The sequence below is a fragment of the Emydura macquarii genome, unplaced genomic scaffold, assembly GCF_026122565.2.
Source record: "Emydura macquarii macquarii isolate MOO-44397 ecotype Brisbane River unplaced genomic scaffold, CSIRO-AGI_Emac_v2 contig_3470, whole genome shotgun sequence".
Taxonomy (NCBI): domain Eukaryota; kingdom Metazoa; phylum Chordata; order Testudines; family Chelidae; genus Emydura; species Emydura macquarii.
Genome location: NW_027133607.1, coordinates 3400002 through 3414311, shown reverse-complemented (window position 1 = coordinate 3414311; position 14310 = coordinate 3400002). Strand labels below are relative to the sequence as shown.

General features: G+C 48.1%; 2 protein-coding genes across 2 annotated transcripts in view; one reads left to right on the top strand and one right to left on the bottom strand.

The window, feature by feature from the left end:
* The window catches only part of LOC137144529 (store-operated calcium entry regulator STIMATE-like), a 61547-nt gene extending 59385 nt beyond the window's left edge, over window positions 1-2162 (top strand). Inside the window, exon 8 of the mRNA XM_067534897.1 lies at window positions 1487-2162. Coding sequence (XP_067390998.1) covers window positions 1487-1600 — 114 coding nt within the window. The 3' untranslated portion in view covers window positions 1601-2162. The remainder of the gene's footprint in view (window positions 1-1486) is intronic.
* A 4004-nt stretch (window positions 2163-6166) lies between these two features.
* The window catches only part of ITIH5 (inter-alpha-trypsin inhibitor heavy chain 5), a 55366-nt gene continuing 47222 nt past the window's right edge, over window positions 6167-14310 (bottom strand). Inside the window, exons 12-14 of the mRNA XM_067534955.1 lie at window positions 13154-13270; window positions 9878-10255; window positions 6167-9025 (exon numbers count right to left, since the gene is read on the bottom strand). Coding sequence (XP_067391056.1) covers window positions 8727-9025; window positions 9878-10255; window positions 13154-13270 — 794 coding nt within the window. The 3' untranslated portion in view covers window positions 6167-8726. The remainder of the gene's footprint in view (window positions 9026-9877; window positions 10256-13153; window positions 13271-14310) is intronic.

Below are 14310 nucleotides of genomic sequence, written 5' to 3'. Positions count from 1 at the left end.
ACTGAGATCATGCAATTTATGTCCCCCATGATGTTGGGATCCAGGACCAGAAAAGAGGCCTTGTTAATCATCTCTTATCAGCCAGTTTTTGGTCTGTTGCATTTAAAACACTCAGCCAAACAAATCATGAGCAAATTCTCCCTTGTCCTGGGCATTTCATAAAGCCAGCACATTTTATACTGCATTAGGGATGCACTAAATCAGAAAACAGTCCAGAGATCCCAATTACACACTTAATAACCAGCATAAAAATGCAGGCTGTGATTGTGTTAGATCTTTCAAACTGAGTAGGGTCAGGCCTGATCCACACTTGGATGGGATAAGGTGATGCAGAAAGCTGTGTTTCAGCAGCTGGCTACTCATCTCGCTGAGCCAACTCTGAACTAGTGCAGCATGGTCTGGACTGTGCTCCTGGAGGTGCTGTCTTTTAAAGAAGTAAAACTGAAGCTGTCAGAACCTCAGTCATACACTCTACATGCAAGAATGGACAGGGCCCTGGTCAGATTCCCAGATGGGTTAACTGCATCATCCGCTTAAATTCCCCTGCAGTTTCAGCTGGTGGAAATATTTGCCTTCTCTTTATCCTTAACTGTTGCTGGGTGCTGTTAAAAAGTTGTAGCCTACCCCAGAGGTGGCTGCACTTTAGTGGTTAATGAAGTAATTCTAACATGTACAACTTTGGCCAGTGCTGAAGATAACAAAGGGAGGCTGCTGAGATTTAGTATCTGCTAATCAGAAGAAAACATCTGTAATTTTTCTGTACTTCATTGAATTAGTGATGTTGAAGTCCAACATTTTTCTTGTACTAAACTGAATAAACACGGGTTAACTTTGATTTTCTATTTGAAGAGTGATGTATATTTATATTGCAATAGCACCTAGAGGCCTGAACCCCATTGGGCTAGGCACTGTACAAACACAAGGGAGAACATTTTCTTTGCTTCAAGGAGCTTACAGTCTAAAGACCAGGTCTTTCCAGTGAGTTGGGAAAATGACCAAAGGAGAGAGGACAGGATACAATAAAAATATATATTTTAACATAGGGCATAACTGTCATAGTAGAAACCACTTATCCAGTCAGCTGGGGAGCTGACAGATCCGACTTCTGCTGTTCTGGTTTGAACACACATCTATTCACGCTGCAAACAGCATTGGACGCCCTGCACGCACCTACCCCTTGGAGTAACTAAAAGCCTAGCTCTGTAATGAGAGAGTTTGGCTGAGGAGGGTTTGAGTTTAGATTTTGCGAAGTTTGTTGTATCATTTGATTGAGGAGGAATAAGCATCTTCACCATGTCCTATATCAAAATTAGGGTATCTTTGTTGGTTGTTGTTTATCCTTCAGAGAAGTGCTGTTCTGGGAGATGTTACCTATGGTATGTCCAGTTAAAAGGCATGAAGAGGTATGAAATCTCCAGCCACACAGAATATCTAGACACCGAGCAAGGAGTCTCTGTCAAGAGTTTAATTGTTGTTCTTCCTTTAGGTGTTGCTTTGTCCTGACTTGGATTTTGATCAGTCTGAAAGTGACCAAGACATCTCAGGACTTCAAGGAGCCAGCCAGAAAACGAGGCAGCCGGGCTGTCAGGTGGTAGTTTAACAGCGACTTCAAACTGAGTGAAATGGAGAGAGTGCCAACCAAGAAAACAGCCATAAAAATACTTTTTTAGAAAACTGGACTTTGATCAGATGCCGGAGGTTGGGATAGAAATGCTAGTTTATTGCACGGTTAAATGGAGATCAGATGGTGGGACTAACCAGATCTACCCTTTGCTGTTATTTTCCTGATGGCATTTTTGTACCTTCTGCATTCTTGCGGCCCAGTGTGGGGCTGGTTCTACATACACACTTAACTCCCGCTGTACCTGTATTTTTCTCTAAACCAGACACTCCTAATCATATCACGGTTAGGACCGTGAAGTTGTATTTCTCTGGCTTTAGTTTGTGTCAGGATGGTAGCATAAATCAAAATACTAATCTTTTTATAAGATTTAAGATTTATCTTGTACTAACTGTACTGTGACACTTTCTATATGCACAGCTTGCTTGTAAATAACTCGGTTGTAAAAATATTTGAATATGTCTTTGGGATTGGCATAATCATCACAGTGCATCTGACTTTTTACTGTTTTATAAGAATTGTAATAAAAGTTTGACTTACAGTTGCTTCATACTTGGAATGTATTCTTGTGCTTTGTGTTTTGCAAAGAGATGTTACAAATGAAACGGTTCCATTCTCAACTCCCTATTTCAGGGACTTACCACTTGCTCTGCATTGCCATATCGGAACGGGAACTATTCTGTCTTGGCCCAGAAGTTAATCTTGTTAAAAATCTGTGGAGTCGCTGAGATTAACGGTGTGAGGGGAAAGCTGTTTCTAAAGCCAAACTTTTCAAAAATTGAGGTCTAAAAGGATCTGTAAAGCCTTATTTAAACAGGAACGTTCATCTGTGTAAGAGACAGCTTTCTCAGGGGTCAGTCCAACACTGTAGAACAAACTCCCTCAGGAAGGACTTATGGACCAACCCAACCCTTGCCACCTTATCCGAGTGCAAGGCACCCTTCTCCAACCTGCCATAAACACAGATCGGCACGTAGATCCTACCAAAACATTCCACTGCATACACAATTCTCCCCCAGCACGGAGAGGAGAGAGAATCATAGAATATTAGAGTTGGAAGGGACCTCAGGAGGTCATCTAGTCCAACCCCCTGCTCAAAGCAGGACTAACCTCAGCTATATCATCCCAGCCAGGGCTTTGTCAAGCCTCAGCTTAAAAACCTCTAAAGATGGAGATTCCACCACCTCCCTAGGTAACCCATTCCAGTGCTTCATCACCCTCCTAGTGAAAAACTTTTTCCTAATGTCCAACCTAGACCTCCCCAACTGCAACTTGAGACCATTGCAACTTGTTCTGTCATCTGCCACCACCAGAACAGCCTAGCCCCATCCTCCCTGGAACCCCCTTTCAGGTAGTTAAAGGCTGCTATCAAATCCCCCCTCATTCTTCTCTTTTGTATACTAAACAAGCTGAGTTTCCCCAGTCTCTCCTCATAAGTCCTGTGCTCCAGCCCTTAATTATTTTTGTTGCCCTCCCTGTACTCTCTCCAACTTGTCCACATCCTTTTTGTAGTGGGGGGCCCAAAACTGGACACAATACTTAAATGCAGCCTTACCAATGCCGAATAGAGGGGAATAATCACTTCCCGCGACCTGCTGGCAATGCTCCTACTAATGCAGCCCAATATGCTATTAGCCTTCTTGACAACCAGGGCACACTGCTGACTCATATCCAGCTTTTTATCCACTGTTACCCCAGGTCCTTGTCTGCAGAACTGCTGCCTAGCTCATCAGTCCCCAGTCTATAGCTGTGCATGGGATTCTTCCTTCCTAAGTGGAGGACTCTGCACTTTTCTTTGTTGAACCTCATTAGATTTCTTTTAGCCCAATCCTCCAGTCTGTTTAGGTCCTTCTGTATCCTATCCCTACCTTCCAGGGTATCTACCACTCCCCCCCAGCTTAGTGTCATCCGCAAACTTGCTGCGGGTGCAATCTACCCCATCCTCCAGATCATTAATGAAGATGTTGAAAAAAACCGGCCCCAGGACCGACCCCTGGGGCACTCCGCTTGTGACCAGCTGCCAGCTAGACATGGAGCCATTGATCACTACTCGTTGAGCCCTATGAACCGCATGTGACAGATATTAGTCACATTGCTTAACGCATAACTGGAAGGCACTCCGATTCTAAGTAATCATAGAAATATAGGACTAGAAGGGACCTCGAGAGGTCATCTAGTCGTGTCTCATGCACTCAAGGCAGGACTATGTAATAACGTGTGGTACAAAGAGCCTGAATAGAATTATTTATGCTGCTGAAAAGAATTTAGGATCCAAAGCCCATTGACTTCAAGGGAGAGACGGCATCAAAGCGCATCTGTGATGACACGTTTCTCAAAATGCACCCACCCAAACCCAGAGACTTCACTGGAGCCATCTAGCTCTCAGCCCTTTGTTTATAGGTCAATTAGCGCTTGTCTCAATAAGCACATGGTTTGTGGCAAGCTGTGTGGCGCCTGTGGCCATATACTAACAATTCCCTGGTGCAGTGTTAATCTACCCCATCGGAAAGCAGCGCCGATTAACGTGCACTCGGGAACTTTTATGCAGCAGCAGGGGCCAGATGGGCACTTTGTGCCTGGCAGGTTAGCGGGCGGTAGATTTCCACCCCAGCTTGCCACAAACTAAGCATTCATTTATGCAAACCCTTATGTCGGAGCATAAATAAAGATTTTTGGAGCCTTTCTTAAAAAACGTTTTGCCCCCCAGGAGCATGTGAAGCATTTTTAAGCTCTAACGCGTGAAAAGCACGTTGAAGATGCAAATTCCTAAGGCTCACACAGCCCTCCCAGAAGAAGCTATGCTTAGCTAAATTCAAGACGAGGGATTAAGAATGAAGCCGTGCGGAGTGTTCCAAATGTCTTGAAAGGGAGGAGGCTCTTTGAATTTCACGTTAACGTGAGTCAAATGACACATTGCTTTTCCTGCTGGACTGGACTGCTCTTGGAACAAACCATCGGACGGTTTAAACGGCTTGGCCAGACCTGTATTTGTCAAACTGCCACACCCCCTCGCGGGGGGGGGACTTGCAATGGGGTGGCAAAGTTGGCTGAAAAGGGCAAATGTTTGGCTGCCGGGGCCTGGACCAAGACTTTACAAACCTTTCATGACTCTCATTAAATAAGAACGGGTGAAAATAGCAGTGGAGAAAAAACTAGCCCCCCCCCACACACACACACACACACACACTACAGGTGGGTAAGATACCTGCCTCCATCTTCAGCCCCAGAGCTTCCCCGGATGTGCAGTGTCACAGGTGGAAGTCCGCCTGCAGTTGATGGGTGTGTATGCCACTCTGGGGTGGGGGGGGGGGAGGTGAGGGAGGGGCACTAGGCTATAGGTGCTGCCTGCTGTGTGGCCTTGTGGAAGGACTTCGGAAGGGGACAAAGAGCGACTGGGACTGGAGATGAGAGACCATCACCCCAGCTAGTGCTTCCTCTAGTTCTGAGCCACAGGGGCGGAGCCTGGCAACACTTCTTGCCCTGTGCTAAGTCTGCAAGGGAAGGATTCGTTCTCCAGGGAAGGCATCCAGTTTAAGGCCCAAAGGGCCCACCAGCCCATCCAGTCGGCCCGCCTGCATATCACAGGCCATCACCACCACCTAGAACCCGCACACCAAACCCAGTGACCACACTTAGAGCAAAGTATGACAGCCCGCAGGAGACCAGGCTGTGCTGTGCCACAGGCAGAGAATAGGAGGGACGGACGTGCACCAATGCCTGAGGTGTCCGGAGGGGCAGGGAAATGATTAAGTGAGAGAGACCCAGATAATGTGGTGCCTTTCAATCGCTCTAGATTCAGAGGAGACCAGCACATTTCTCTCACATTGAACTGTGTTTGCAGTTCCTGCTGTTGTCGCAGTCCTGCTCTGCTGGAATCCCTGCTACTTCGCTTACTCTCTTCTCTGAGCACCTCAATCTTTGTATAGAAAACAATTCCACACAAAATAAACCAACCCCACTTCACTGCACACACTCCTCTCCCTGGGGAGAGGATGAGGCCATGATCGCTGTTAGTCACATCGCCTACACCGCTATTACAAGGTGCTGAGATAGTGGGGTGATGTGTGGTAGAAGGACTTGTATAGCCTGAACACACCTCAGAGGTAGAGAAGTACTGTTATCCTCATCTTGCAGAAAGCATCTCTGTGTCTCAGTTTCCCAAGTGACTTGCCTGAGGTCACGGAGGCAGTCTGGTGGAACTGGGACTTGAAGAGGGGTCCCATGTCTTTGACTAGCTCCCTACCCACTGGACCAACCTTCCATCAGTCAGTGGCACAATGCTGACATACACTGTTTGTATAGCTCTCTGGGCCAGAAGCTGCTACTGATTTTTAAGCATCTCCACTGAGGTCACTTTGTTTTTCAAAGGCCATTATAATCAACCACCTGATATTTGGTGCAGCTGGTTCTTCCAGGTGAATGACACTTGCGAATATTCTTTCCCTGCCCAGCAACATGAAACACGTGCATACACTTAGTCTCATAACAGGTTCAACCGAATGCCTGCTGCTTTGCATCAAATAAAAACTCCACCTCCACGTTCACCATAAAATATATTTATTGTGAAAAGTGATAACTAGACCCACAGTGACCAGATCTCGGCTGTGCTGTTGCAGGTGCTCCCTATAGCTACGGGGGTAGATTTCATCCTTGTTGGGTCAACTGAAATAGCATTTCCATAATGGGGTGGGGGGAGACCTGTGATGCACTCAAAGCTTTAGAAATACATATTTATGTATAGAAAGGGGCTACCCTAACAAAGCGGCCCTCCAAGGGAAAATGTGTTTGAATAGGTTCACACCACATAGAAAACACAAACCCTGCCTCTAAAGAACTGGGGGGGGAGGAGGTGGAAAGTGCAAACCCAGGGAAATCCCTTGGCAATAACCACAGTGCAAAGGTGTCTAATGAGCTCAGGAACATTTCTTACTTCACCAGCAGCCGGGTCGCTTGCTGTAATTAAAACAGTCACGTAAGTACAGGAGTCAGTCGACTGTGGGGGCGACACCAGGGGATGCAGCCAGTTTGACTGACACAATTTCCCACCCCTGCAAGATTCCCATTCCCCAAAGCACTCGCTGCTGAACAATGCGCTGCTTAAGAGAAAGGCGGCACCCAACACCGTTGAATTGCTGAGGATAACCTGCCATTGCTAAGAATGCTGTGCCCAGCGCAGTAGCCTCAGACCCTGTCTACACGAGGACTGCTTTACAGGCATCCTAGGACGCTGCACTGGCAAAGCATTCTAGTGTGGATGCAACTACACTGACACTGGCAACGTAAAGCCACCCAGAATGAGTGTAACAAACTACCCTGGTAAACGCCCAGTTTTGCTGGTATTGCTATGTCTATGTTATGACCAGTTCAGCCATGGTCACACCTCTTCACATCGCTCACTGACCAATCTATGCTGGCGGCGGTCTGTCGTGTAGACATAGCCTCAGCTTCAAATTTCACTGCAAAGCACTCGCAGAATTTTGGCATCAATGCTGCGTTTGAAGTACCTTAGCTGGGCTTTCCATGAGCCGCTCTGATAGTATCTTTCCCTACAAGAAGCAAGAACATTCATTAAAAGAGGAGGTTGAAATGAGCAATGCTGCTCGCTCAGTGGTTCTCTACAGCAGCATTAGGGCGTGGTGGTTTCTCGCTGGACACGGCTGCTGTTGGCATCAGATGTCCTAGACTCCAGCTGTGATTACAGATTTTTAAATGACATAAATCTCAGCAATGAGTTGGTCTCTTTCTCCTGTGCTAAAGCAGTTCGAACACATGGATGTCATCTGACTGCGTAAGGTGCTTTCACCTCCTGGGGAGAGCCAGTAAACACTGGTTCAGTTCTGGCCTCCCATGTTTGCTGACGTCTTCTCTGGCAGAGTTTGCTAATAAAAGAGCTCCCTGGCGGCATTAGTAAACGAGGCCTGGTTTTAAAAATAGCTCAGTTTCTAAATTTCGGTTTGGCCAAGGCCTCTTGAGTGGCTTACTCAGCTTTCAATCACCTGCAGTGGGAGTTCAGTGGCCCATGTCCCACCCTCGTGTTGCCAAATAGCTTCATTGCTTAGAAGCAGCGGTGAGGCGTGTCAGAGGAGACGCGTTCTGGGGTCAGGAATGACTAAAGATCACGTTCTGCCATGCAATTCATCCCCTTCTATCCGGGCCCTGACTAGCACAGTTATATCGGCTTCCCATTTCAGGACAAGCGTGAGGACAAATGTTGTGGTTTGCGGCCTGGCTGACTGTTACTGTCCAGAGAATTGAACTCGGCTTCCATTCAATAGAATTGGTGCATAGTGCTATGATGAAGCAGATGTGCTATGCGTTGGCTCCGCTTTCCTGTCCGAGAACGGCAAGAACCTGGACTGAAATACTAAACCTGAAGGAATATTTCATCAAGACGCTACACAGGGTGGAAGTTACACCCCCACCGTCACTCTTCCAGGCTGTAAATGCTTTTTTTAGGACGCGCCTGCAGTCTTAACAGCAAGGCGCCTCATGCGAGCGTATATTAGTGGGCTACTAGTGAGCTGCTCTGGTGGCCGGAGGTCCACATGGTCACACTTAACGCCACCTTCAACGTGTATGGCTAGCCAAGAAACCAACTCCCTGTTGTGGCTCACAGCGTGCGTGTTCAATTTGTTCATTAACCCTCTGGTGACGGCGAGGTTTCCCCTGAGGCATGCTCTCTCTACAAGCACAATGTCAGCCCCAGGTAATTTTCACAGCAGGTACATCATGCCATGCTCTCCCACCAGAGTAAGTGGTGCATGACTTGTCTCTTACCTTCTGGGCGTAGCCAGACACTGGTGGGCATGGCGCAGATCCGCTTGGGGGGTTATTTTTACACCTGCATCTTTCTCTACTGCGAAATTTTCCATACTGCCCCCTCTCCTTCCCTTCCCACCAGGAGAGCACTTTAACATAAACCTCACACACAACACACACACACCCGCACGCTCAACGCCACAACCTGCCAGCACAGAAGCGGGGAAGCTGATTTCCAAAGGGAAAAGCTTTGTTTCTTTGGCACTAAAAAAAGAAAAGAGCCACCCAGAGCCAGGGGCACCCGCCGGGTGATTGTTGTGCCTGCTGATACAACCGGTGTTTGTCCTTAAAGACCGTTAGTCATCCCGAAACTGGTTCCTGTGTCGAAGGGATGCGCAGCAAGATAATCCTTGTAGTCCCCGTCAATCAGCTGGTCTGCATTGTTCTTGGCAAACCAGCAATCGACTTCCTGCTCGCCGTTGTAGATCTTCCTCTGCTTCCACACGACAGGAACCAGCCGACCTTTGACCCTTAGCATGTTCTCTGACCTCGGGTTTGGCTCTTCGGCCGGGCTCTGACTGGCCAGTTGGGGACTTTCACTCAGAGACTGCTCAGTAAGTTTAACTTCATGGTGCAAGAACTGACCTGCAAGGAAAGATTAAACTTACTACTAACACAGCAGCTTTGTTTCATGACAGAGTCTTTTAAATGGGTCAACAAAGCAGCAGCCAAATGAGCTGCTTTTAAAGGCTCTAGAGTGTGGGGAGCCTGACGGGTTTCCCAGCGGTGGGGGGAAGATGCTACAGTCTGCTATTCTTTTGTGCACCTCTCACCCATACACGGGGAACCTAGGACTAGAACTCTGCTCCTTCTTTGCCTCCAGAAACACAGGGCTCTGCCGATTCAGCTCGAAAACTTCTCCTTGAGCTGCTATTGGTAGAGAGCCTCCTGTTCCCCTCTGCGGGCTAAGCCCAGTGGAGGGCAACATCACTTATTTTATACATCGCACAGCTCAAACAAAGGGAGGAAGGCGAGTTCAGTGATCAGGAAACTAGCCTGGAATTCAGGAGACTGTTTTATGCTCTGCCACAGGCTTTCTGTACGACCTTGGGCAAGTCCTTTGGTGTCTGGGCCTCAGTTCCCCAGTGGGCATAATAGCACTTCCCTACCTCCCAGGGGTGTTGTGAGGCTATATATGTTACAATTGGGGAGGTGCTCGGATACTATAGTAATGGGGCCATATAAATACAATCAGTAGATACACTAGTGGGAGGTGGGTCATGTGGAGAACAAAGGTGTGACAACCTTGAGGGTTTCTGCTGGCAGAAATGTTGGTTGTGACTGGATTGAGGCAAGAGTCCCACTTCTCACAACTCCAGGCTGCCGATTCCTGCCTCTGTCCCTCAAAACCCTTTGAAACAATTGCTTCTCCCCCATCACCTGTCTACGTCATAAACAGTTTGCTACAGGTTACAACGGAACGAGCCTGATACCTACCTAGCAGTCCATGGGAATGTGGGGAGAGCCCTGTACTGTTGGCAATGTAGAATCCAAGGTGATTCCGCTGATAGGGGGCTGGGTTCTTGTACTGATGAATCAGAACCACAAAGCTGATGGTGCCTTGTATTGCCACAGTGACATTGGAACTGGCAAAGATGGACACCTCCAAGCCACTGCTCCCCACCGTGGCACTCCGGTCACACGGCAAAATGAGTCTTTCCCCATCGTCCAGGATGACCTTGGCGGGTGTGATCTCAATGTAGGATCTCTTGGGCTTATTGCTGAGGATCGTGATGGTGCTGAAGTAGGTCCGTTGTTTCTTGTGGCCGTTGGGAGGAGCCGGGGCGCCAACCAACTGCCCGTTCACAGTTACGCCTTTTAGAGAAAAGAACCGGTGGTTTAAAATTTGAGCGAATGAGTAGCTCAGAGCAGCTGCAGTGGATCATGCATAATGCAAACCACATTTTGAGCAGCCGCCGAATCACTGCCTGTGCTGGGATCCTAATTCTCCCAGCGGCCGTTGTGTTTAAAACAGGAGGGGTCAACATTTTTCAAACTTGACCGCCTCCAGGTAAGCTCCCTAACTCCGTATTTGGACACCTACGTTTGAAAACAGGGCCTTGTCTATTAGCAGAGTTCTGCCACCCTTGCCCTGGTCAGTGTGAGCGAGGATCTTTTCCTTGAGCACTGGGTGAGCACTTTTCCTTGAGCACTGGGTTTTTGAAAACTCCATTATCATCTACCTAGGGCAGGCAGGCAGGCAGGCGACGGCTTTGACAAACGCTGCTCTCGGGAACCGTCCTAGAACCTTGCTCAGTCACCCAGAGTGTTAACCAGCCTGGGGCTAATCCAGGGACCGCTGAAGCAGGGGACAGAATTATTTCTGGAAAGCGTGGAATTGGAGCTGGCCTACTGCCACTGGCTTGTGGGTCATCCTCTGTAGGCTGCAGTACACCTCCTGTGGCGAGGGTGAGAGGTTCTGGTCTGCCATCCCTTCTGCCGAAGGCCGGAAAAGCTCCAACACAGGCAGCAGCAGCAAAATCTATTTGACCAACATCCTGGGGCTTGAACCAGGACTTCCAGAACTAAAATACACACATTTCTACAGCTCGAGCTAAAGACCCCTCTCTGGGACACTGCCAGACTCATAGTCTCTGTGCATTGGCTCAGAGAGGCACCGGTAACACACTCACCAGTGGGTTACCCACGCTGCCCTTCCACCGTGCCTCAATGCTGCACCAGAGAAGCCACACGTAGGGGTGGGAGACAGCGCTTAAAGTGCACCTGGTCCAAAGGGGTGGCAGACCCAGCAAATAACATGGCTACAACTTGAGCCTGGTTGCTGAGGGACACGTTTCACTGCTGCCTGGGGGAACCTTCCCTCCTGGGGTGTAAGCAGCCCATCGGGGCCACTGGAGGAGGCGAGCAGAGTTTTCCGCCCCACCCCTCAGGAGCTGACGCTGTTCTCATGGGGATGGGGGGACAGAGAAAGCCCAGCAGCTCAGGGCCTCTGCACTCCCTCTTCTGCCTTCCCCACCTGTGAGCAACGGGACGGCTCCCTCCCTTCCGCACCCAGCCGGGGAATGGGGGTGAAGAGACGCAAGAGGAGCAGAGCTGAGATGGGGCGGGGCAGACGTGATGGAGGGCTGGGGGAACAGACAGCTGTGATGTTGCTTTCCTTTCTTTGCAAAATGACAGGCACCGCCCTCAGAGGGTCAGGAGGGTCAGGAGGAATGGAGGGTCAGGACCGGCCAGCACCATCAGCGCAGAGGTGAAAAGCTCCCTATCCCATCATGGTCACAGGGGAAACTCTCATTCCTTTCTCCTTATGCTTAGCTGCCATTTATTTTAACAGGGGTGACACTGTTCTCCTTCAAGTGTAATCTCCAGTCAAGCCACAAAAAAGTCAGCCAACACAGCCTGGGAGGGAAGCTGGTGGGCTGTCTGCCAGGGGCTGGGTTTATTCTGAAGAAAGCAGGGGGTGGCCACAAACGGGACAAGGAAGCTGGGCCAATGCTACAAAAGTGCTACACAAAATAGATTTCCAGTGACTTTTTTTTCCCCTTCTGAGACAGACTTTTGTATTGTCTGCAGTTTTCACACCCCTACCCGCTTTCCTGCTTAGCAAATAATCCGCTTACTAACCATGTGCTTGGGAATTCCAGCTCAGATCTGAATGCTAGGCAGTTGGTGTTTTAGCTTTCTCAGGGCTGATTCAGAGGCAAAAACTGTTTTAGTGCAATTACTATCAACCAGGGGTAATCAATTATTTTTTGTCAAGGTCCAAATTTCTTAGTCCAGATATAGGCAAGGTCTAGTGTCCAGAGTAGATAATACAAAAGTAATAACAATAATGACAATAATGAAATAAAAAGAGTTTGAGGTCTGTTCAAAAGCACCTGGCGGTCCAGATTTGGCCCGCGGTCCGTCTATTGACTCTGCCTGCTCTATACCCTCCATTAAAACAAGCAGTCATTAACAGCCTCCGTGCTCAGGTACCCTTTTGCTGCAGTTTGACAGGAACTTAACATGGAGGGCCGCCAGCCCGCTGAGTAAACTGTGTGCAGTTAAACGCTAAATAACTAGGTCAGCTACAAAATCTGCCCACCCCAGTGCCGGAGAAGACTCTAAAATCCTATGGTTGCATTCAGCAACACTGCAACCAGTGGGCTGCAGAAGCTGAATCAGTGAAACCTGCAGGTGGAGCAAAGGGGGGGGTAAGATCGCTAGCTGAATCTCTAACAGTGGGAGGCCGTTGGCTCACGTAAGCGCCACCTGTTTAGCATCTGAAACTCAGATGGCCATTTATTTAGCTGTGCCTGCTCCAGCTGTAGTCTAGTGCAGCATGCAGACCCCATGTGTCCCACCTAACAAGTGCTGTTCGCTCAGCTCAAGCTGGAGCATTGCATGCTGGGTCTTTGTATTTCCACGGTCCTGAGCTTCGTATTAAATATAGGGGGTGGTGGCCATTCGATGCATTTGACATGCAGTCGTTGCAGCACCTGGCCTCCTGCCAAAGAAGCCCTCAGCTAGGCAAAGATTGGGCACCCCTCAGCAGGTTCTGCATGGGATTGGTGCTAAACCATAGACAGCCACTGAGATCACACGTTCCTTCATCTCCCCATCTGGAAAATGGTGGCAATGCCTAACTCCCTCTCTGACTTGTTGTGAGTTTAATGAGTTAAAAGCGCCCTGTTGCTAAGTATTCTCTCCATGAGACTAATACCTGCAGCTCAACTTTCCCCAGTGCAACAGGATTCCCTGTTATCTTACCAGACTCCTTATGATCAGAGACCAGTCTGAGAATGTCCCCGGGTTGCCCATCAATATTGAAGCAGACAGCTAGCTTGCTGGAGGGGAAATCAATGACAAAGTGAGGGTCTCCATCCGCTGAGAAGACATGAAAAGGAGACCTAAGGTAAGAGACATTCACGGAATACCAGTGTCCAATTGCAGAATCTCACAAAATAAGTCTCAAAGATCCTCATCTCTGTTTTCTCCAAGATTTACTGGTACATTTTTAAAAGTTTAGGGATAGCTGGTTGGAACATTGAGGGGGGTTTTCCCCCACAGAAAATTCTGGGTTTTAGATGAAAAACCAAAACCCAAAATATTTCATTTCTGAACTGCTGCCATGGTACTTCATGGGAGTTGTAGTTCAGATCCCTCATGCCCCCATTCTCCTCTATAGGCCAGGCTCCCTGGCTGGACTACATTTCCCATGATGCACCACAATGTCCCCTCTTGGCAAAGGGCTGCCATGCAACACGGCAGCTGTGTAGTCATGGTGCAGCATGGGAGATGTGATCCTAGCCCACAGAGAATAACGGGTGTGTGAGGCACCCAGACATCAACTCCCATCAGACACCGTGGCAGCTCTTCAGAATTGAAACATTTCATTTTTCAGCTGAAAATGTGTTAGGTTTTGAGTGTTCAGCTTTTCAAAGAAAAATCAAAATTTTCCATGGGAAGTAGCCGCTCTTTGTTTAGTCAAAAACCCAATTTTCTATTGATAAACAGTTTAGATGGATAATTTTTGACAAAACCTAAGGTTAGCATCAACCTTAGGCACTATAAATGGTAACAGTTCAGTGTGGGCAAGTCCTCCTGCCCATCAATATCAATTTGGTTCAGTAGCAGGTAAATTTCCCACTCAGCAAGTGACCCACCCTTGCAGCACCAACTGGTTGACCACAGCCATATAGAGATTGGCCTGAGCTGTGAACTTCAGAGCGAGATGTGATCTTCGGTGTCTGGTGACATCCAGATCTAGGTTCCTGATTTAGGCCTATTCCATGTTTAAAAGGATGGTCGAAAAAACAATTACAAATATTGTGAAAAACTTTTTGAAATTTTTTTACAGGCTTTTAAAATTTCAGCCACATTATTTTGAAAATCAAGTTATGGTGACCAGCTATAATATTGAAATA